Genomic DNA, 24,826 nt, shown 5'->3' with positions numbered 1-24,826 from the left:
GGGGATAGGGGGGTAAATGGCAGTGGTACATAGTAAAAGAAAGATGTTTCCTGCTCCATTCAGTAACGATTTCTGTCTGCTTTACAGATTATTTATCCTATTTGGGTCTCTTTAACATTTTCAGGGTAGATTTAGGTTAGGTCTCCACCAGGGCCAGAACTAGGGGTAGGCAGAAGAGGCAGCTGCCTAGTGCGCAACGATCGGGGGGCGCCAGGCAGGAGCCTTGCCTGCCTACCCCTAGTCTGCACTCCTTTGTGATTACGCTATAGAGCAATGACCCATAGCATCGCAACCCGTCCCCCCCCCCCCCCGGAACTGCTCATGCGCACTAAAGCACACGCGAGGGGGGGAGGTGCAGGGGCGAGGTGGCGTACCGGGTTGCCTAGGGCGCCAGGTTGGCTTGGCCCACCCCTGGTCTCCACATTCTCTACCTGTGTCACTTTCTTTGATGGCCAGCTATTTTAAGACTTTGGAACAAATGTTTTTTATAAACTATTTATAAATTATGCTCTGAATTACAGGCCCCAGCGGCCCAGACCCGACCCTTGCCGGCGCTCCCCCTGCCCGACCGCTCCTGCCCTGATGCGTTAAATTTACGCGCTCGGGGAAGGACGTCAGGTGGGGGGCCCTGCGAGGGGGGTTAGGGGGGCCCTTGTGGGGGGGGGGGCGCAGGCACCTGCAGGGCCCCTGGGGCGGGAGCCAGTCCGACCCTGAAAGGCTACACATTAAAAAAAAGAACCATTTACTGCTGCCTACTTTCCCAGGCTGTGCAGGGGAGCCAGCAGTACTCAGCACACTGCACTGTAGGATAGGAACCAGTCAGCATAGGAACTGATAGGGAACTAAAGCCTGTCTTAGCTTGTGTAAATGCAGAGCTATGATTGTCTATCCCCCTCCTACTGTGCTTCTAGTGGGGACCATTAGGAGCATGACTACCCCTCCTTTGAAACAGGTACAGGGTCCAAAGCAGATCTACAAGGTGCTCTGATAAAGGGGCCAAGATAATGGTAATTTTAGTCCAAAGTGAAAGCTGACACATATAGTAATGATTATTGCCTAAATGATTAGGGGATTTTACTTATGCTACCATATATGTCTCCTAATTCCTAAAGCTGTACTTCAACAATATATTATTGAACCACCAATAAAAACCTAGGATACAATATCAGACGATGTGGTTATCAAAAAGCAGTACAACTTCCCTTCAAATAGGTAATGACAGATAAAAGAAAATTTTAGGGAAAAATATATACACAGCTGAGAAATGCTTCCAAATGAGTAGGGCTGAAAGGGAAAGACATGGGAGATGAAACACATTCACTGACAGTAGAGAGGGGGCAGGTGTCAGAAACAGAAAATAAAACAGAGAAAGAGAAGGCAGCAAGGCTAAAAGCAAGGAGCTAGATAAGCAACAGAGAAGCAGAAATAATATTCAGTAATAACAGAACTCCAATTTCAAAAATGTTATACTGAATGACAATGAATTATGGTATGTTCGAAGTATTTACATTGTTATAGTATGGTAAAAGCCAATGCAGGAAGGCCCCTTCATCGCCATGATTATTATTATTAAAATTTATTTATAAAGCACCAACATATTCTGCAGCGCTGTACAATAAGTGGGTTTCATACATTGGACATACAGAGTAGCATATAAAGCAATCAATAACCGATACAAGAGGTGAAGAGAGCCCTGCCCAAAAGAGCTTACAATCTACAAGTCATATGACAGTTCTCATATTTTCATACTAATTTGGAATATGTCTGACAAGCTTGTGTAGAATGTGGGAGCTTTTTAATGCACAACACAAATGTATGTGAAGGAGAACCAAAAACTAATCTTTGTGACAAGGTAATGACTAGCTAAGTTGCGACAAAGGCATTCAGAATGCTGTGCCAAGCTAGCTGCTGTTGTGGCTGCAGTGAATACTGTGTGCATTTAAATAATACATATTGTGCTAGGTGAGCTTTATTCACATAAAGTGAGGACTATACAGTATATCAATGCAGGATTTTTTTATCAACACTCTTGTGTGTGTAAAATACAAAACCTTCAGGTTGGTAGGAACTTACATGACTGCTAGTCTGGGGGTGAACTGATAAAGAAGGGTAAGGGCTATACACTTGTTAAGTAAGACCAAATGATTTACCTTGCCACAAACAAGGATTTTTCCCTTTTAAATCTCCCAAAACTTCACGTCAGGTAAGAGGTGTTAAGTCTTATCTCCTCTTCTTATTGCTTTCCTGTGTCAGACCAGGAAGGGAATAATAATAATCAGGTCTAACTATGAAAGTGAGGGCCTCAGGGAAGCCCTAGCCCTGTCCTTTAACAACCTAATTTAGGAAAACAATAACATGAATGATGATTCTTTAACTCTTTTACTGCCAAGCACGTATGGCATACGTGCTGGCAGTAAAAGGGCTTAAACGCCAACGACGTGTCTCATAGGTCGTTGGCGTTTAAGCGCTGCCCTCTGCAGCGGCGGCATGTGCCGCCACTGCAGAGGGCTTCTAACAATGACAGCCCCCCTGGGCAATGTGCCAGGGGGGCTGTCATCAGGGTCCTGCGAGCCGATCGCTCGCAGGACCCTCCAGGAAGCAGCAGACGCGATCGCATCGCGTCTGCTGCTTCCTGCTTCCTCTCTCTCCCCCAGCGCCGGCCCAAATGAGGAAGGAGGCGATCGGTCTTCAGGAACAGGTAAGGAGTTTTTTTTTATTGCATTTACACACTTTTACACACTTATACACACATTTACATACATTTATACACACTTACATACATTTACACACACTTACAGCACACATTTTAGCATTTTTTTATTTTTTATTTTTTTCATTTTTCACACTTTTATACACTTATTTACACTCATATACACACTTACACACTATCACACAACTTTTACACATGTACACACATGTATACACAAACACTTTGGTTTTTTTTTGTTTTGCTTTTTTTTTTTTTTTTTTTCATTTTACCACTTTGTTTTTATTTTCTTTTACCTAAAAACTGTTTATTTTGACAGCGTAACTATTGGATCAGATATTCTGGCCATTAATTACACTGTCATGTAACTTATTTTGTTGTTTCACTGATTTGCACAATTTTTGTGGTTTTATCACATTTTATCCCTGTATAAGTGTTCCTGATCTGTTTTTAGCGTAGCTTTGCCAGGTGTAACTTTGGTGTACAAAAATAACTTTACCTATTTTGAATTCATCAGAATGTGTACTTTCCAAAAATATATGGTTTTCTGGGGGTCACTGTATAGTTAGGGGGGGTTACTGCACATAATACACTGACAGGGGGCTCTGTGTGCAAAAGCTGAGTTGGCAGGCGAGAAATCCTTATGCGCTATTTTCATTTTGGGTTCAGTACATACCGCAGACTTTGGTATATCTATGCATATTGGGCATCAAACTGTTCAGTAGGCCTCTGGTGTTCCTATTTGGGGTGACTTGCCTTTGTACGCAAGAAATTGTGTGAGATAAATGCGGCAAATTGCAACATTTTTAGGCGATTTTCTGAAATGTCATAAAAACCGATAACTTTAGGAAAGCTTTGCGGCTTGGTACTTTGGTGTAGAAAGGACTCTTTACCCTTGTTGGATTTGTCAGAATGTGTACTTTCCAAAAATATATGGTTTTGTGGGGGTCTCTGTATAGTTAGGGGAAGTTTTGGCACATAATACACTGACAGGGGGCTCTGTGTGCAAAAGCTGAGCTGGCAGGCGAGAAATCCTTATGCGCTATTTTCATTTAGGGTTCAGTACATACCGCAGACTTTGGTATATCTATGCATATTGGGCATCAAACTGTTCAGTAGGCCTCTGGTGTTCCTATTTGGGGTGACTTGCCTTTGTACGCAAGAAATTGTGTGAGATAAATGCGGCAAATTGCAACATTTTTAGGCGATTTTCTGAAATGTCATAAAAACCAATAACTTTAGGAAAGCTCTGCAGATTGGTACTTTGGTGTAGAAAGGACTCTTTACCCTTGTTGGATTTGTCAGAATGTGTACTTTCCAAAAATATATGGTTTTGTGGGGGTCTCTGTATAGTTAGGGGAAGTTTTGGCACATAATACACTGACAGGGGGCTCTGTGTGCAAAAGCTGAGCTGGCAGGCGAGAAATCCTTATGCGCTATTTTCATTTAGGGTTCAGTACATACCGCAGACTTTGGTATATCTATGCATATTGGGCATCAAACTGTTCAGTAGGCCTCTGGTGTTCCTATTTGGGGTGACTTGCCTTTGTACGCAAGAAATTGTGTGAGATAAATGCGGCAAATTGCAACATTTTTAGGCGATTTTCTGAAATGTCATAAAAACCGATAACTTTAGGAAAGCTTTGCGGCTTGGTACTTTGGTGTAGAAAGGACTCTTTACCCTTGTTGGATTTGTCAGAATGTGTACTTTCCAAAAATATATGGTTTTGTGGTGGTCTCTGTATAGTTAGGGGAAGTTTTGGCACATAATACACTGACAGGGGGCTCTGTGTGCAAAAGCTGAGTTGGCAGGCGAGAAATCCTTATGCGCTATTTTCATTTAGGGTTCAGTACATACCGCAGACTTTGGTATATCTATGCATATTGGGCATCAAACTGTTCAGTAGGCCTCTGGTGTTCCTATTTGGGGTGACTTGCCTTTGTACGCAAGAAATTGTGTGAGATAAATGCGACAAATTGCAACATTTTTAGGCGATTTTCTGAAATGTCATAAAAACCAATAACTTTAGGAAAGCTCTGCAGATTGGTACTTTGGTGTAGAAAGGACTCTTTACCCTTGTTGGATTTGTCAGAATGTGTACTTTCCAAAAATATATGGTTTTGTGGGGGATCTGTATAGTTAGGGGAAGTTTTGGCACATAATACACTGACAGGGGGCTCTGTGTGCAAAAGCTGAGCTGGCAGGCGAGAAATCCTTATGCGCTATTTTCATTTAGGGTTCAGTACATACCGCAGACTTTGGTATATCTATGCATATTGGGCATCAAACTGTTCAGTAGGCCTCTGGTGTTCCTATTTGGGGTGACTTGCCTTTGTACGCAAGAAATTGTGTGAGATAAATGCGACAAATTGCAACATTTTTAGGCGATTTTCTGAAATGTCATAAAAACCAATAACTTTAGGAAAGCTCTGCAGATTGGTACTTTGGTGTAGAAAGGACTCTTTACCCTTGTTGGATTTGTCAGAATGTGTACTTTCCAAAAATATATGGTTTTGTGGGGGTCACTGTATGGTTAGGGGAAGTTTTGGCACATAATACACTGACAGGGGGCTCTGTGTGCAAAAGCTGAGCTGGCAGGCGAGAAATCCTTATGCGCTATTTTCATTTTGGGTTCAGTACATACCGCAGACTTTGGTATATCTATGCATATTGGGCATCAAACTGTTCAGTAGACCTCTGGTGTTCCTTTTTGGGGTGATTTGTCTTTATCTGATCTTTATCAAGAAATTGTGAGAGATAAATGCGGCAAATTGCAACATTTTTATGCGATTTTCGAAATGTCATATAAATCTGCAAACTTAGGAAAGCTTTACAGCTTGGTACTTTGTAGCAATAAGAAATATTTACCCATTATAGATTCGGGGGAATGTGTATTTTCCAAAATATATGGCTTTCTGGGGTGAATGTACTTTTTTTGTAGCATTATCCCACATAAAGGATGTAAATGTGTTGATTTTGCAGGAGCTGAAATGATAGATCATATGGGGGTATGTTCCCATTGGGGCCCCTACATGCCACATACTTAGGTAAACCTATACATATTGGGCATCAAACTGTTCAGTGGACCCCTGGCGTTCAAATTTAGGGTGTTTTATCTTGGTACCTAACACTATGTGGGAGATAAGATGCTGCAAAGTGGAAGCTTTGAGGGGATTTTTGGAAATGTCATCAAAATTGCTAACTTTAGAAAAGCTGTGCGGCTTGGTACTTTGGAGTAGAAAGACATGGGTACCCATTTTAGATTCGGGGGAATGTGTACTTTCCAAAAATATATGACTTTCTGGGGTGAGCGTACTTTTTTGTAGCTTTATCCCACATATAATGATGTAAATGTGTTGATTTTGCAGGAGCTGAAATGACAGAAATGATAGTATATATGGGGGTATGTTCACATTGGGGCCCCTACATGCCACATACTTAGGTAAACCTATACATATTGGGCATCAAACTGTTCAGTGGACCCCTGGCGTTCAAATTCAGGGTGTTTTATCTTGGTACCTAATGCTATGTGGGAGATAAGATGCTTCAAAATGGAAGCTTTGAGGGGATTTTTGGAAATGTCATCAAAATTGCTAACTTTAGAAAAGCTGTGCGGCTTGGTACTTTGGAGTAGAAAGACATGGGTACCCATTTTAGATTCGGGGGAATGTGTACTTTCCAAAAATATATGGCTTTCTGGGGTGAGCGTACTTTTTTGTAGCTTTATCTCACATATAATGATGTAAATGTGTTGATTTTGCAGGAGCTGAAATGACAGAAATGACAGTATATATGGGGGTATGTTCACATTCGGGCCCCTACATGCCACATACTTGGGTAAACCTATACATATTGGGCATCAAACTGTTCAGTGGACCCCTGGTGTTCAAATTCAGGGTGTTTTATCTTGGTACCTAATGCTATGTGGGAGATAAGATGCTGCAAAGTGGAAGCTTTGAGGGGATTTTTGGAAATGTCATCAAAATTGCTAACTTTAGAAAAGCTGTGCGGCTTGGTACTTTGGAGTAGAAAGACATGGGTACCCATTTTAGATTCGGGGGAATGTGTACTTTCCAAAAATATATGACTTTCTGGGGTGAGCGTACTTTTTGTAGCTTTATCCCACATATAATGATGTAAATGTGTTGATTTTGCATGAGCTGAAATGACAGAAATGACAGTATATATGGGGGTATGTTCACATTGGGGCCCCTACATGCCACATACTTAGGTAAACCTATACATATTGGGCATCAAACTGTTCAGTGGACCCCTGGCGTTCAAATTCAGGGTGTTTTATCTTGGTACCTAATGCTATGTGGGAGATAAGATGCTTCAAAATGGAAGCTTTGAGGGGATTTTTGGAAATGTCATCAAAATTGCTAACTTTAGAAAAGCTGTGCGGCTTGGTACTTTGGAGTAGAAAGACATGGGTACCCATTTTAGATTCGGGGGAATGTGTACTTTCCAAAAATATATGGCTTTCTGGGGTGAGCGTACTTTTTTGTAGCTTTATCTCACATATAATGATGTAAATGTGTTGATTTTGCAGGAGCTGAAATGACAGAAATGACAGTATATATGGGGGTATGTTCACATTCGGGCCCCTACATGCCACATACTTGGGTAAACCTATACATATTGGGCATCAAACTGTTCAGTGGACCCCTGGTGTTCAAATTCAGGGTGTTTTATCTTGGTACCTAATGCTATGTGGGAGATAAGATGCTGCAAAGTGGAAGCTTTGAGGGGATTTTTGGAAATGTCATCAAAATTGCTAACTTTAGAAAAGCTGTGCGGCTTGGTACTTTGGAGTAGAAAGACATGGGTACCCATTTTAGATTCGGGGGAATGTGTACTTTCCAAAAATATATGACTTTCTGGGGTGAGCGTACTTTTTTGTAGCTTTATCCCACATATAATGATGTAAATGTGTTGATTTTGCAGGAGCTGAAATGACAGAAATGACAGTATAAATGGGGGTATGTTCACATTGGGGCCCCTACATGCCACATACTTAGGTAAACCTATACATATTGGGCATCAAACTGTTCAGTGGACCCCTGGCGTTCAAATTCAGGGTGTTTTATCTTGGTACCTAATGCTATGTGGGAGATAAGATGCTTCAAAATGGAAGCTTTGAGGGGATTTTTGGAAATGTCATCAAAATTGCTAACTTTAGAAAAGCTGTGCGGCTTGGTACTTTGGAGTAGAAAGACATGGGTACCCATTTTAGATTCGGGGGAATGTGTACTTTCCAAAAATATATGGCTTTCTGGGGTGAGCGTACTTTTTTGTAGCTTTATCTCACATATAATGATGTAAATGTGTTGATTTTGCAGGAGCTGAAATGACAGAAATGACAGTATATATGGGGGTATGTTCACATTCGGGCCCCTACATGCCACATACTTGGGTAAACCTATACATATTGGGCATCAAACTGTTCAGTGGACCCCTGGTGTTCAAATTCAGGGTGTTTTATCTTGGTACCTAATGCTATGTGGGAGATAAGATGCTGCAAAGTGGAAGCTTTGAGGGGATTTTTGGAAATGTCATCAAAATTGCTAACTTTAGAAAAGCTGTGCGGCTTGGTACTTTGGAGTAGAAAGACATGGGTACCCATTTTAGATTTGGGGGAATGTGTACTTTCCAAAAATATATGACTTTCTGGGGTGAGCATACTTTTTACTAGCTTTATCCCACATATAATGATGTAAATGTGTTGATTTTGCAGAAGCTGAAATGACAGAAATGACAGTTCATATGGGGTATGTTCACATTGGGGCCCCTACATGCCACATACTTAGGTAAACCTATACATATTGGGCATCAAACTGTTCAGTGGACCCCTGGCGTTCAAATTCAGGGTGTTTTATCTTGGTACCTAATGCTATGTGGGAGATAAGATGCTTCAAAGTGGAAGCTTTGAGGGGATTTTTGGAAATGTCATCAAAATTGCTAACTTTAGAAAAGCTGTGCGGCTTGGTACTTTGGAGTAGAAAGACATGGGTACCCATTTTAGATTCGGGGGAATGTGTACTTTCCAAAAATATATGACTTTCTGGGGTGAGCGTACTTTTTACTAGCTTCATCCCACATATAATGATGTAAATGTGTTGATTTTGCAGAAGCTGAAATGACAGAAATGACAGTTCATATGGGGTATGTTCACATTGGGGCCCCTACATGCCACATACTTAGGTAAACCTATACATATTGGGCATCAAACTGTTCAGTGGACCCCTGGCATTCAAATTCAGGGTGTTTTATCTTGGTACCTAATGCTATGTGGGAGATAAGATGCTTCAAAGTGGAAGCTTTGAGGGGATTTTTGGAAATGTCATCAAAATTGCTAACTTTAGAAAAGCTGTGCGGCTTGGTACTTTGGAGTAGAAAGACATGGGTACCCATTTTAGATTCGGGGGAATGTGTACTTTCCAAAAATATATGACTTTCTGGGGTGAGCATACTTTTTACTAGCTTTATCCCACATATAATGATGTAAATGTGTTGATTTTGCAGAAGCTGAAATGACAGAAATGACAGTTCATATGGGGTATGTTCACATTGGGGCCCCTACATGCCACATACTTAGGTAAACCTATACATATTGGGCATCAAACTGTTCAGTGGACCCCAGGCATTCATATTTAGGGTGTTTTATTTGGTTACTTTATGACCTGTAGGAGATAAGATACTATAGACTGGAAGCTTTGAAGCGATTTTTAAAAAAAATCACAAATTTTGATAAAAACCAATAACTTTAGGAAAGCATTGCGACTTGATAGTTTGGAGTAGACAGACAGTTGTGCCTATTCTGTATTCCCCAGAATCTGTTCTTTCCAAAAATGTACAATTTTCTGGGATAAACCTTCTGTTAGTGGAATTTTGGCCTTGAAATCCAAAGTATGCAGTTTTTTTGGAGCAGTGCTTTGGGAATTTGGTAGTGTACTGCTGGGAGTTTTTGACCTATACAAGTGAGAAATCTCCATAAAACTATATATATTTGGTATTGGCACGTTCAGGAGACATGGGACTTTCCAAATCAGTTGTATATTCGTGCATAAAATAATTTTTGTTTCTAGTATGTGTGATTATATTATGGAAAATTTGATTTTTTTTGCATTTTTAGACATTTAGAAGCCTATATCTTGTTACAGAATTGGAATTACACAAAAATTCTACCATATTTTGAAAGCTTAGGTTGTTCTGAAAAAAACGATATATTGTTTTCCTTGGTAAACTAAAAGTCCCCCCGAGGAAAGGCCCCTAAAGTGAAACAGTGCAAAATGTTCAAAAACTGTCTGGCAATACAAGTTCCGCTTTGACCAAAATGGCTGGCAGTAAAAGGGTTAAAACTGTAAACCCCACTGTTTTAATGTTTCGATAAACTTGATAAACTTAATTTTAATATAAACCTAATAAGACAACTCCGATTAACAGTATTCTTCTTCCTGGAGTGATCACTGGTGACATTTTAAAGGTTCTTTTTTACAGAGAAGCATGAACCTCAATCAGCAGGAAGCAGAGGGCCAGAGGTGGAGACAGACTTTTGTTTTATGTTATGCATGACCCACTGGACACATGTACATATTGATGAATGTTGCTTTTGTTACATCTTGAATTGGTGTTGCTTTATCATGCATTGTATAAATTCTGTTATAACTGATAGACTGAAGTTCATACACTGACTCCACTGAACGAAAAGTCTGGCCTACTGACAAACCAGGGGACTGAAAAACCCATTACACTACCCGGTACTCCAAAGCCATCACAAAATAGTCTGTTTGGATCCATGACTGAACAGGGTGAGTACAGATAAACAGTCATTACTCTCTAAAGATTGGACAAATCTGTAAAAAGAATTTTAAATTTTAAATACAAGAGATTTAAGTTTTGTTTTGGCCTAACTTACCATATTATTGTGTAATTTTGTTTACAGTATGCACTTCCTTTGTAAAGTGATGTACAAGATTTCAGTAAAGTATAAAGGATGATGATACTCATAACTTTTAGGGTAGGAGCCCACAGAGAGAGTTAGTTGCCCGCTATAAGATCTCTGCTATAGCGGCCAACTAACCACTCCGAAAAGGCTTTCCACCGGCTACAATAAAAGTCACTGGCGGAAAGCCCTTCACATCAAATAATCCAAAGTCACATGAAGTTGCCTCCTGCAGGACCAGAAATTTCAGAAAAAGAAAATGCACTAGAAGAAGGACAAAGCAAAGAACAAAACCAGATGCAGGCCACTATGTTCAATGCACATTGCATCCTGTGGCTGCCATGTTCACCCAGGGATGCAGGTCCTTGTACTTCACCTGCACTTTTGCAATGAGAGGTAGTAAGGACCGGGCTGCTTTGCACCCACCCACCAATACTGCGCTTTGCCAGGCCCGGATTTGTGGAAAGGCCACAAAGGCCCGGGCCTAGGGAGGCACAAATAAGGGGGACAGCATGCTGCCCCGCCGCACCAAAATGTTGAACTTTTTCTCCCATACGGAGCAATGGGGACCTCTCCCCCACTGCTCCATATGCGAATGTAAAGCCCCACACATGCAAGATCACGAGTTTGCACATGCACGTGTGGGGGGGGGGTTGCGTGCCGATCGTGTGTTCGGGCATGCGCAGGGGGCGACGGACAGGGGGCGGCCTCGGGGCACCCAGATTACAAATCCGGCGCTGCACTTTGCACCTTAAGGTAAATAATTAATCTGGTGCAAGGTACAGGCTGCAACTATGCACAAATGCTTGCCCTGAAGTAATCGTTAGTGATGTGAAACTTGAAATAGTGAGAAAAAACAAAGGGTCTGGACTTTTGTTTTCTGTGTTTTTTGTAGATCCTTTGGGGCTACATTGTTACTTATTACAGTATGTAGTTGAATAATTTTTATATGCACAGGATAGAAATAAGTGGTATTTCAGCTCAAGTTTTTAATATTACAAGAGCTTTTTTTATTTCAGTTTCTTTGCTTTTAAAGTATTGCTTATATTGCATCCTGTAAAAAAATGGTTCCAAATAGGGTAATTTATGATTAGTTCATTTTATTGGTTCAATACTTATTTTGTTTATTTAAAGATAATCTAACTGATAATAACAAACACCATTGTTATTTATGGAAATATAGTTGATTTAAGATTAAGTACAATCTTAACTGGAGATATAATGTTGAATCATCTGGTTGGTGTCAAGAATTTGAATGCCTACTATATAGTCGTGCATAAGTACTTATAGAGGATGTTATGTGTTGCTACTTATCTTTTTAGGTCTCCCTATCTGCCTGGTTTGTGTCTGCATTGGAACTTCAGTGTACTGTGATGATGTGGACCTGACAGCTATCCCCCCTCTACCCAAAGATACTGCTTACTTTTATGCACGATTTAACAGAATCACTAGAATAAACAACAAGGACTTTAAAGGGCTCAGTAAGTTTAAAAAATTTAAATTTAAAAAATAACATTTAAATAAAATAAATAATAACACACTTGTAACCAGCATGCCAGTAATTCAGCCCATTAGAAAAAAAAGAGAATTTTTAGTCTCTTTAGGCTATGGCAGTCAAATGAAAACAGAGAAGAAAAAATACAGTTTAGATTATCTGTTTATTGTTGGGACACTTATATCAGTGGCACAGATACAGACCTCCTCCTCCTCTATATATACACAATATGCTGAGTGGAAGTTCCTATAAAAAGTAGATGACTAGCTGCAGAGAAGGACACAACCCATAATACCCCTGGCTACGATCCTGACTATGCTCTCAGATCTACCCAACACAGCCTGTTTTCTGACATATTTTGGTGCTTTTTAATGGCAGTGATTAATTGTAATTTGTGTGCAAATTACAGGGGGGGTGTCTTTGGGCTGTTTATGCGGTGACTTATTGATTGGGAGAAAAACAGGGTGTCTCTTCAAGAATCTATGTTGATATGTCTGTAGGTCACAAAGTGAAAGCTTTTGTCAGATTCAGAACCACTCATACAATTCTCCTGTGAATCTTTGCGGAAATCCTCTGACATTTGTTAAGTAGTGGACATTTTACAATGAATGACCAGGAAGAGAAAGGGATGGATATTGTGTGAGTTGGTCATTCACACAGATCTGAAGGGAGGTAAAGAGGATCTGCTGCTACTCTTATTTCTGTATCTGTATATATATATATGTTCTTTACACCCACTTTATACCCCACAGCACTGAAAGATAAAATGCTCAGTCTGGACAAACAAACTGCAATTCTGAAGGATCAAGATATCATACATGACTGACAATTTACTAAATGTATCCCAAACTTAAAAATAACAAAAAAGAAAAAAAATCACATTTTAATTTGAAAATCCATATTAAAAGCATACAAACCCCAAAACACGCCACCTTAAACATTTCGTACCCCAACGCTACTTAGTCATAGCCAGTTATACAGGATACATTTGGTAAATTGTTTGACTTGCCCTTAAAATCTCGGGGCTGTGTCCCAATTACTTTGGTCCTTTTTGACTGGCCCTTGGGGATCCATTTTATGATAAAATGTAAATCATACATGACTGAACAATAGATCAGTATGGTTAATATTACTCAAACTGCCCAACCAAATCTTATCATTTATAAACTCCTTAAAATATATATAGCAGCCACATCTAGTAAAGACGCTGATCTTCATTCCTTAAAATGTATTGTGTTTTTTTACCTTAGACAAACTGAAACGAGTGGATCTCTCCAGTAATTTTCTATCTAATATTGATGATGATGCCATTCATTTGCTGCCATCTCTCCAAGAGCTCATCCTCTCTGAGAATCAACTAAAGGCACTGCCTGAGCTACCTTCAAGCCTTATTCTCTTAGATGCTCAGTATAATCAGCTGCAAAGTTCTGGGATCCAGACAGATGTATTTAAGGTAAACTACTGCAAGTCTAAAAGAAAGCGGTTTCTTTGGCACAATTTTCAAGCCCATCATCTGTGTCACCAACATAACATAAAGTAGCAGATATCCATGACATCAGAGAGCATATTTATTTATGCCCCTGAGATAAGTTCAAGAGCACCATAGGTGTGAAATAATGTTCCTCAGCATTGAGGGCATATGTGCACTCAGCACCTTGTGCCAAATTAAAAAAACTGCACTACCACAGCTCCCTAATTTGTGCATCTAAATTACATTCCAGCTAGGGGTGGGGGAGGGGCGACCATGTGCCTCCTACCCTCATGAACATAGGGGGGAATTCACAAAAGTCGAGAGAGACCTTTTTTGGAGTAAAAGTGGTGGAAAAACTGGTGGAAAACACTTTCTCCAGATTCACAAACAGAAATCTGCCTAAACTCCAACTCAACCTCCACTTTTCCGTTTTTGGTGAAAGAAAGACAGTTTACAGACACTTTTGTGAATTTGTCATTTAAACGACATTTATACAACGTTTTAATGTAATTTTTCCCGACATTTTCAAAATGGAGTGAAGGTCAGTGTAACTGTGTCAGATCAGTTCTAAACTCTTTTGTTTTGCTTGGTTTCACCCACTCTCCATTTCACACCTAAGGTAGGGGCCCCATTGGGGGATCATTAACATATTAATGGGGATTAGCAGCCTATTGTTAGGGGACAAGTTTCTGTCTAACCCTAGAACAATAGGTGCAAAAAGCCTCATTAACATTTTATAAACAAGTAAAACACTGATTAAAAAAAGTTTAATTTATATCTTATATATAAAAAGTTTTTACCTCACATTTGCATTGTTATGCTAGTTTTAGCTTAATGAATGAGGCAATAATAATATTTTGTGTGAATATATTGTAAACATTTTTATAAAAACGAAAAGTAAAGCCTCCCAGGCAAATTTTTAGTTTAAGCAGCAGTGCCCCCCCCTTTAATCACTTCACTGACATTACCCCTTACCACTTAACTGAAATTACCCCTCAGGAAATGCCCCCAAAGTGAAATGACAAATGGCATATGAAATGCAAAATCCTGCTGGTAAAATCCTTATTCCAAGGCTCCTGTAGCTGTGGGACTGGGTTTGATGGCACCGACAGATTTACTAAGAGCTAAAGGCAAATTCATTAAAAAAAATGTCGGGAAAATGACAAAATCCAAAAACTGTCTGTTTAAAAGACAAATTCACAAAAGTGGAGATAGAGGTTTGGGAATTAGGTGGAAAATCCGACAAATCTATCTCCACTTTGATTTTGTCTCAGTATCACCACTTTTGTGAATTCCCCCCCCCCCCCCCCCCCCCCCTTGTGTTGCCTAACATAGGCAGAGCTGAATGGGGAAGCACATTTCTTTAGTTCCATTCTGAAACATAAAAAACCCATGTGCAATGTGCAGGTCAGGGTGGAAAAGTTTTAAAAAATATATATATTTTTTGCACATTGCACCATGAACTGCACTTTGTAAATTATCTCTAATGTCATTTGCTGTTTTGAAATATTTTTCCTGTCCCCAATTAAAAAGTAAAATAAAAGAAGAAATAAAAATGACTAAGAGATGCAAGGGTTAATTTACTGGAACCCATGATCATCTTGCCCCACTTTTTTGTACCCATGTATGCGCCTTAAATTTTCACCTGACTGTAAATGGTGAGTTGGTGGGTACAACCTGCACACCACATAAGGGGTGGGATTTGAGTGTCCCCTTGTTCACCATTTACCAATGTATGTACACGTTGTTTGCAGCATAAACAGGAAACAGGAGTGCCAGTAAATGCAAGGTGTGCCTGGAGCCTTGTACTTATCTCTTACCTATGTACAGGGATTCCTTATACATGAAATTCTGTGTTCTGCACCTCAAGCCCGGTGAAACAGGAATAAGAATGCAGAGGGCAGTAGTTCTGCATCTGGATCATTTATAAGTGCTATATGTATATTGCTTATGACCAGTAATATTAAATAAGCCATAAAAAAATTTTTAAAAAACTTGTGGAACATGATGAGCAATTTCAGAACACAAAATCATTGGACTAGGTTACATGCATGTTAAAAAGTGCATTGTTCCTAAATTATTCTTTTTCACTTTTTTGTTTGCCGTTGTTACAGGATCTTACCAATTTGGAGTACTTGTATCTCTCAAACAACAAACTGGACTACATTCCAGTACCACTCCCTTACAGTCTGCGGTCCCTTCACCTGAAGGTAGCTAGAACCCCTTTTTCTTTTCTTTTACAGTTACTGTTATGTAAACAAATGTCATATAGAGTGCCTATAGGCCGCAAGGTACAAAGTGCAGCATTGGCAAACAAAGGGAGTGGAAATTTCTATGTGCCTTATCCCTCCCATAAATGCATGAAGCACTGTATTCATGTGGGTGGCAATTCATTTAGGCTAGAAGGCAGGGTGCAAAGTGTAGATAAAACTGTAAACTGCACCTGTTCTTTCCTTTGCGCCCTGCATTCTAACATAAATGACCATTTTATCTTATATACAGTATAGTATGTATATATATATATATATATATATATCAAACTCAACAGTAGAAAGCACTCACAGCTACAGCATCAATCAGGTCAGTGATTTATTTCAGCATACCATCTACGCGTTTCGATCACCACAGGATCGTCATCAGGATCATCCTGATGACGATCCTGTGGTGATCGAAACGCGTAGATGGTATGCTGAAATAAATCACTGACCTGATTGATGCTGTAGCTGTGAGTGCTTTCTACTGTTGAGTTTGATGTATTATTTTTGTCAGCACCCAGCCTGTGCCCGATACTGGTGAGTGCCGATTCTTTGCAAGACTATATATATATATATCCAAAAAAGACCAGTAACACCGAGTTATGTTCCAAAAACAATCAATTGTGTATTAAAAACGCATGAACAGCCAACGTTACGTTTCGGTCCCCATCGGGACCTTTCTCAAGGCAACCATGCTAACCAACCCCATGTTCTATTTATCCATAGTGAACCAGCAAATAGGAAGTGACTAAAATTATTTAAATCATTTACCTTGCACCCGAGCTAAAAGCTGAAGCAGAGTGCCACCCTGGGTTCGCTATATATATATATATATATATATATATATATATATATAAAATTAAAAATATTCAAATATCTATATATATATATTTGAGTGGGGCTCAGGGCTAGGATCTATTTAATGATATTAAATTGTGTTCATGCTCCACTTCATGAATTTTGAAACAACTTTTCATCATCATCATCATCATTTATTTATATAGTGGCAGCAAATTATGCAGTGCTTTACATTAATTTATAACAAACAGTGGTGTTACAATAAATTAACAGACAAGGGTCACAGAATAAAAAAGAAGATGAGGGCCCTGCTACCTTTTGCAAATCAAAAGGTAGACATAAAAGGTTGAACTTTCCAACCTAATTAAAATCATTTAAAATGTTTTTCAGTTAAAAATACATGTTTCTTTTATCTACCCATATTGTGCACACATGCAGTCATATGCAATCACATGGAGCAAAGTAGACTTGGGTTGTTTCATTTGTCCACCTAGGTGCATTGGAGTCAATTGGAATGCAACGTTACATTTAGGTCAAGACATTTTTAGTTCGGCAATAGCATATACATTGCCTTACCTTTTAAGGGAAGCCCTTTTCCACAATGCTACGGCTGTTTTTCATTAAAAAAAATTGTCTAGATATCCTTCCTCCCAGTTGCTCAGGGCAGAAATTCTCCAAATCACGTTGACCAAAACCCCCTTTTAAGTTTGTTAATTATGCATTGTAGTGAAGCAGCAGGTGTGGAAGATAAGGGTTGTTTTATGATGTCTGCTGGGATTTTTGAATGGATTTGCAAAAAAAAAAAAAAGTTTGCTGCTGGCAACGATCACGATAATATCATATTGGCGATCCGAAAGTCACGAAATTTTCGTATCCGAACAATTGTAAACGGCGGGTAAACCTTTCTGACTTTGATCCTTCTGTGCATGATTTTGGAAGCTTCCCATAGGACTCAATGGCACTCTGCAGCTCCAACCTGGCCAAAGAAAAGTCACAATACTGAAGCTTGAATGAATCAGAAACTTTCATACTCGTTGCGACAATATGATTTTGCCGCGTAATTTTTGACGCACACTATGAAAAAGTTAAGCAAATTAGCGAAATAATCAGCAAAAATACGCAAGGTACGAAAACTTACGAAAAATACAATCGTACTTTGATAAATGGGCCCCTTAGTGTCTGCCATAATTTGGCCTACTTTAACATATATGTCTTAAAGAAACAATAAGAAATGTTTGCAACAAACTTAAAGGGAAACAAGAAACAATATCCAAGTTGGTGAATGGGTTAATTTAATAGCCCACTGCATATGAAATAAATTGTTTTTTTTTTTACAGATATCTGCAGTGAACCAAAAACACATAACACTGCATTGACTCTTCTAGGAAAATCATTATAAAAATATTCTTTAAACATAAAGTCACCATGTAATTGTATTGTTTGTAAATGTATTGGGATTCGTGCAATGCTCTGAATTAATTTTGTCCATGACCTTATTGCCATGTCTGGGGTTAATGCAGTACACAGTTTAAACCTTTACCCGCACACCCTCAGCTCTCAATCAATACTCACTGCCCGGTGCACAGCGCTTGACAAAGGGGCGGTCTTAGCCTCGAAACGTTGCATGTTTTGCAATAAAGGATTTTAAGGGCAGAGCCCTGGATTAAGCCCTTGAGTGCCGTTGCTTTTTTCGTTTGGGGTTAATACAGTGCCATTTCTTCATTTGTTATAGTGATCTTACCGTCATGTCTAGGGATAATGCAGTGCTCATTAACCATTTAGTAAATTGATCTTACTGGTGTAAAAGATCCTGACCCTGTGTGTGCACTGACATATTAATTACATTTTTCTCCATGCCAATTAATCAGGATAGTTGTGTTCAAATCAGGTGCATCCCCAAACAAAAAAAATCACCCTCCGCCTATACTTATATCTCACCCTATTTGCATTCTTTATACATAACTCCCTTGCTTTTCTCTTCACACGTTGTCCTTGTTACCCGTTTTTCTCTCCCTGATTTTTTTTTATGCTCCCACTTCACTGATTGTCACATTGTTACCCATTAATATTTCCATCCCTTAACTGTTTTTCTTTCTAAACTTGCAATAGAGAGATATGTAAACTGCAGGCAGAGTAAAACTAACCATACAAATATTGATATTGTCACCCAGTTTCATGAGATTTTCAGGACCTGTGAGCTCAAGGAACAGATATCCTTATTCCATGGAGACCAGTCATTTTGTCTATTTAGCAGGCTAGTACTATGTACTATATATTGTGTCTGACTAGCCATCTATGTAAACTCTCATATGAACATTGTAGTTCTTTATAGTTACATAGTTACATAGGGTTGAAAAAAGACCAGAGTCCATCAAGTTCAACCCATCCAAGTAAACCCAGCAAACACAACCCACGCCTACCAATCTATACACTCACATACATAAACTATATATACAACCACTAATACTAACTATAGATATTAGTATCACAATAGCCTTGGATATTCTGATTGTTCAAGAACTCATCCAGGTCCCTCTTAAAGGCATTAACAGAATCTGCCATTACCACATCACTAGGAAGGGCATTCCACAACCTCACTGCCCTCACTGTGAAAAACCACCTACGCTGCTTCAAATGGAAGCTCCGTTCCTCTAATCTAAAGGGGTGACCTCTGGTGCGTTGATTGTTTTTATGGGAAAAAAGAACATCCCCCATCTGCCTATAATCCCCTCTAATGTACTTGTACAGAGTAATCATGTCCCCTCGCAAGCACCTCTTTTCCAGAGAAAACAACCCCAACCTTGACAGTCTAACCTCATAGTTTAAATCTTCCATCCCCTTAACCAGTTTAGTTGCACGTCTCTGCACTCTCTCCAGCTCATTAATATCCTTCTTAAGGACTGGAGCCCAAAACTGCACTGCATACTCAAGGTGAGGCCTTACCAGGGACCTATAAAGAGGCAAAATTATGTTTTCATCCCTTGAGTCAAGGCCCTTTTTTATACAAGACAGCACTTTATTTGGTTTAGGAGCCACAGAATGACACTGCCTGGGATTAGACAACTTGTTATCTACAAAAACCCCTAGATCCTTCTCCATTAAGGAAACCCCTTAATTTATGTAATTTCCATGATTTTTGTAGGGAAGTTAGGTAAGCATTTTGTCAATTTATTCTACTGCTCTAGTTCATCATTTTCCCTTCTTGCTCAGCATTTAATAATCACTGGTCAACAGGTCTGCTTCTTCTAAACATGGGGCCTGGTAGGTCACTGCAGTTTGTGGGTGACCCATGATTTAGTGGTGCAGGAGAAGAAAAACACCTTGGTTGGGGGGGGGGGAATGCCCACTGGTTCCCTGCATTATAAAATAAGTGTGTTTCAGTTTAGGAGACATCTTTGATGTTTCAGGTGGGCAGATCTGAAAAAAACAGATCCTACTCCTGCATTGCACACACCTGCCCCCCACAAAATGGTAATATAATATTGAGGACCTGTGATTAATTGTTAGCCCTGACATAGCCCTTAATAGCATATATAGTTGTGGTCAGTGGATTGTTTAGTTACCAGTAATAAAATATTATCAGCAAATAAACATAGTTTATGATGGGCCAGTCCATTTTAGTATTTAATATATTTATATTTGTTCTAATGAGTGCAGCCAGGAGCTTCAGAGCTAGAAAAAAATATCAGACAGGCATCCCGGTTGAATGCCTCTTTTTATGGAAATAGAGTTTGAAAGGTATCAAGCATATTGAACATATGTTGATGGTTTGTCGTAGAGTGCCTGTATGGTTTGGAAAAACTGTGTGCAAATTGTTTCTTTTATTAATTTTGGGCTGTATGTTTGTTTAGTGCAGTATCTGCATTTGTCAGTTAAATAAGTTTCTATTTTGCCAAAGGATCAGGGGCCCTGTCAACTTCCAAAAGTCCCATATACAGTTTTACATCTGAAAGATGAGCAAACACAACAGCCAGGCCATGACCAACATGTAGTTATTTGGATATGTTTATTAGTGATGTGCATTTCAGGAAAAACTCATCCCGCACACAACCCTAACCCGCAAAACCTTAACCCGCACCCGACCCTAACCCACAAAATGTTGCCATTGTCGGACCCATACTCAACCCGTACCTGAGTATTTCTGCTCTATATACTACTTGGCAAAATAATTTATGGAATTATTTATTTATAAAAGTAGCTTCATCTTTATGAAGTTGTACATCTAATTATTGCAACTCTTCTTTTGTATTCCTACAGAATAACAACATTCAAACCATGAACCTTGAAACCTTCTGCGAAAGTAGAGACCCCACATTTATAAGAAGGAACCTGGAGGATATCCGAGTGGATGAAAATCCCATCAATCTCAGCAAATTTGTAAATGGCTACTTCTGTCTTGTCCGACTTCCTACTGGTTCCTACTACTGAACTAGGCAGCTCTATATACATATATATACAGTATATACATATATATATATACATCCTTGAGAAAGGTCCTAATGAGGACCGAAACGTCGGTTTTTAAAAACAATATGTTTTCAATAGATTTTTGACAAAGTATTAAAGGGTGTGCCGGCTACGGACAATTGTTTTTTATATACATATATATATATATAATTTTTTTTTTTTTTTTTTATTTATTTTTTTTTTTTTAGCATTATTATTATTTATAATTATTATTAATGTTCCTGAAAAGGAGGCCTTATTTTAGCTAATGAAAAAGGGGAATTTCTAGCTTTAAAGCTTAACATAAACTAAAATGATTGCTACAATTAAAAATAAAAGCAAGGTGTTAAATACACACATTATGTTGAATATTTATTGACATTATGTACTAGAAGAGATATAATGTCATCTATGTAAGCACATCAGCAGCTCAATTGTGAGGCACAGAATGGAAAGTGAAAAAGCCATGCATAACCAAATACAAAATTTAGAAACAAATCACCCTATAAATACTTATCAGCACATTTATAGCAGCCACACACAGCATGGCACAAACAGCATACACACTTCATAGCACACAATTAGCTCCCCCCTCCTCTTTGGTGTGAAGGTGACTTTCAGGCAGGATCTCACATATTGATCAGTCTGAATGCTCTGCCCAGGGGCAGAGAGACTGCTCAAAAAAGGGGCAGGCCTTAAAACGAAAAGACTGCTCAGGAGAGAATCTGTATAAAATGTGCTTTAAAAAAACATAATAAAGCAAAGGAGACTGCATATTCTGAAGGGGGTTTTTAGGACATATTCTTCCTTGATAAAGCTAATATAGACTAATATAAGAGACTGTTAACAATGATTTAATCTTCCTCTTCTGTAGATATTTTTAAGATAGAGACATCTTCTCTGCTAATACTAATTGCTTGGCAGACTTCTGTTAACAAAATAAAAAATAAAATTTTTGAGTGCTATTTACTGTGCAACATGTAGTTAACAATCTATAATTGTCAATTATTTATAAATACATATATATATATATATTTAGCACCGTATAATACAGTACAAATGAATACAATACAAGTAAAGTAGTGTACATAAAAAACAAGAATTTTGAAACACAGAAAAGGTGATTTTTTGTTATGAGAGTCCAATCCATGTAAATAAATGGTTTCATAGTAGTCAGCCCAGAAACTGCATTATGCATGTACTATATGCATAATTCATATATATTTATAAAAAAAAACCTATAAAGCTTGATATGTTGTGATTCATAGGCTCACTGGAGTTATATACTTTAATAAAGGCAAACACAAAGAAAACCAGATGCAGGATATAGAAAATATGAAAGGAAACAATCAAGATTAAGACTTTTGAAACACAAAATAACATAAATATTTCTGCCAGACTTGTTATAATAAATAAATCTGTTGCACATTTCTATGGTTATCGGAACACATGTACCCTCCCTACCCCCATCTTCTCAAGGTCGTAACACCTGACAGAAACCCAACTCCTGAAGTGCTTCCTCCCATGTGGAGATGTAGTGACAGGGCAGTGACAGCTGTACTAATCAGCATGGCGTTCAGGTCTTTTCCTAGTGCCGCAGAGTTAGCAGCAAGAGGGAGGAGTGTGGAATATCCCTGTGCACTGCAAGCAGCTCCTTCCCACATTAGAATTCTGTGCAGAGTTTCTGGTCTGTATGCTAAATCAATCTGCAGAACAGAGAAAAAGGGAAACCCCAGGGAACAACAACAGATATATATATATATCAGCAGAGTATGGCTTGGGGACAATGATTAACCCATTCTATGTTAATCTAATGTGTAGCGCTATTGCCTTCAAGGTTTAACAGCTGCAGAATATTACAACATTAACTCCTCAGAGCATTGTTCCTGAATATCAATTACTTTAATACCTATAAATCATTGTTTAATAGTCAGCTGGCCTTGCTATAGCACGTCTGCGCTTGGGTCTCCTGTACTATAATGTATTTCTTTTTTTTCTAAAGGCCCAGTGTGTGACAGGTGTTAGATGGATGGTTGGATCATTGCAGGTCACAGCTGTTATTGATCAGTCTCTATCAGAATGAATATTGATGTAGCTGAGACTAAAAAGCTTGCTTTATCCCAAGGGTTAGTAAGAAACCCTTTCTGCAGTGGAAACTGTTTTCCACTAAACATACAGGAGTTTACAGTTAATTATAAGAAAATTATAAGAATTATAAGAAATATTCTATGCAAATTGAGTATACTTGTCATGGTAAAAAAAATGTGATATCTACAAAATGGTATTTATTATAAATCATTTATAAAATTTCTAGATTTTTGTATGATTTGTTTGTTCTTACATACAGAATTTAGGTTTTAGAATACCATTTATTACCTCAAGGTGTAGAGGACACCCTGCCTTCCAGAACTGACGCAGGTCTATGCATTTTGTGTTGGAGTAAACATGCAGCTGTCTAGTAAATACAGGGCTTGCCTGCATCTCTACAATTCTTTAAAAAGGGGGGATTATTTGTTCATATAGTGCAATAATTAAATCTAATATGGATAAGTTGGGTTTTTTTTAGATTTTTTTTGAGAAATATACAATAATATCACTCACTAATTGTTATACAGTAAACTAGAACAATCAGCATGAAGAAGGGAAAAATGGAAATCTGTAAAAGTGGAAGAGAGTGAATAGGAAAAAGAAAAGTGTCTTGGTTTTTGAAAATATTAGGTGGTATGGGTTTTCCCATACCTGTTGTCTTCTTCAGTGCAAGATCAGAAGTGGGGGGGGGGGGGTGGCAAGAGTGAAATCCTGAATAACTCCTTTTTTAATTTCTTTTCCTTTCTTTGATTTCCTCTTTCGACTGGGGCACATTTAAAAACATTAGGTAAATGTGTCCCATTGCAGTAATCCAGAGCAACCAGTCAGTAATTAGTTTACGTTAGTTTACTAACGTAGTTAACTAATAAAAGTTAATTTAGGATTGGTTTAGAATGCTGCATGTGGTAAATTTCCCTAGTGTAAATAAATAATCCCAGCTGTCACTGCCAAACATGTCCCAGAAAATAGAACTCTCTTCCTTTGTTCCCTCACTTTTAACATGTATGTGACAGCCCAAAAAGTGAAACACTAGCCAGGAATCAAACAACATAATACAATTTAACACATAAGAGTTGCAACAGTTTGTTATAAACAAAACAAGGGGTAAAGGTGTGAGGTCAGATTCCCCCCCTTCCCCTTAGAGGTCAAATGTTTGTTGAGGTTTCCCCTAAGCTAGGTAACAGATATTTAAAGTGTCACTATTAGATATTTAGTCATACTGTAGTTCTAACAATACATAAAACAGCAAATGCCTTCAAATGCCATTCTATTTGACCTTCAGGCTAACCTTCAAGGAATAATGACAAGATCAAATAGAAATTTTCTTTCTGGCTTTTACTGTAAGCCCCCAGCTACTTGGATACAAAACTATGCTGGTACCCTAAATGGGATTAAGTTAGACACATCCTTAATGAAGAAAGACAAGTAGGTACTTGTGAATAAAAAACTTATAGGTACCTGTAGCAAGCAGTGTCAATCAGTAGCAGGGCCAGCAAAGTTTACACTGGAGAAGAGGCACTTAAGGGTGATATAATTATTTGGGGGGCATTTACTAACAGTCACATTTTTTTCACAATTCATTTTTCTTTTTCAGCAAAAATACAAACTTGTCTTGGAAAA

At 38.7% G+C, this 24,826-nt stretch overlaps 1 protein-coding gene across 5 annotated transcripts in view; it reads left to right on the top strand.

Annotated features, from left to right (window-relative positions):
- Positions 1–22,074, top strand: part of optc (opticin) — a 34,519-nt gene extending 12,445 nt beyond the window's left edge. For 2 of the 5 annotated variants that reach the window (XM_012962404.3, XM_012962407.3), the window contains exons 3-7: positions 10,384–10,519; positions 11,976–12,134; positions 13,399–13,601; positions 15,734–15,829; positions 20,930–22,074. In XM_012962404.3, the coding sequence (XP_012817858.1) occupies positions 10,384–10,519; positions 11,976–12,134; positions 13,399–13,601; positions 15,734–15,829; positions 20,930–21,100 (765 nt within the window). In that variant the 3' untranslated portion in view covers positions 21,101–22,074. 5 annotated transcript variants of the gene reach the window in all.
- Positions 22,075–24,826: the final 2,752 nt, after the last annotated feature.

The sequence above is a fragment of the Xenopus tropicalis genome, chromosome 2 (assembly GCF_000004195.4).
Source record: "Xenopus tropicalis strain Nigerian chromosome 2, UCB_Xtro_10.0, whole genome shotgun sequence".
In the NCBI taxonomy this organism is placed as follows: Eukaryota; Metazoa; Chordata; class Amphibia; order Anura; family Pipidae; genus Xenopus; species Xenopus tropicalis.
The sequence above is the reverse complement of the archived record's forward strand: the minus strand, read 5'-3'. Positions and strand labels throughout refer to the sequence as shown.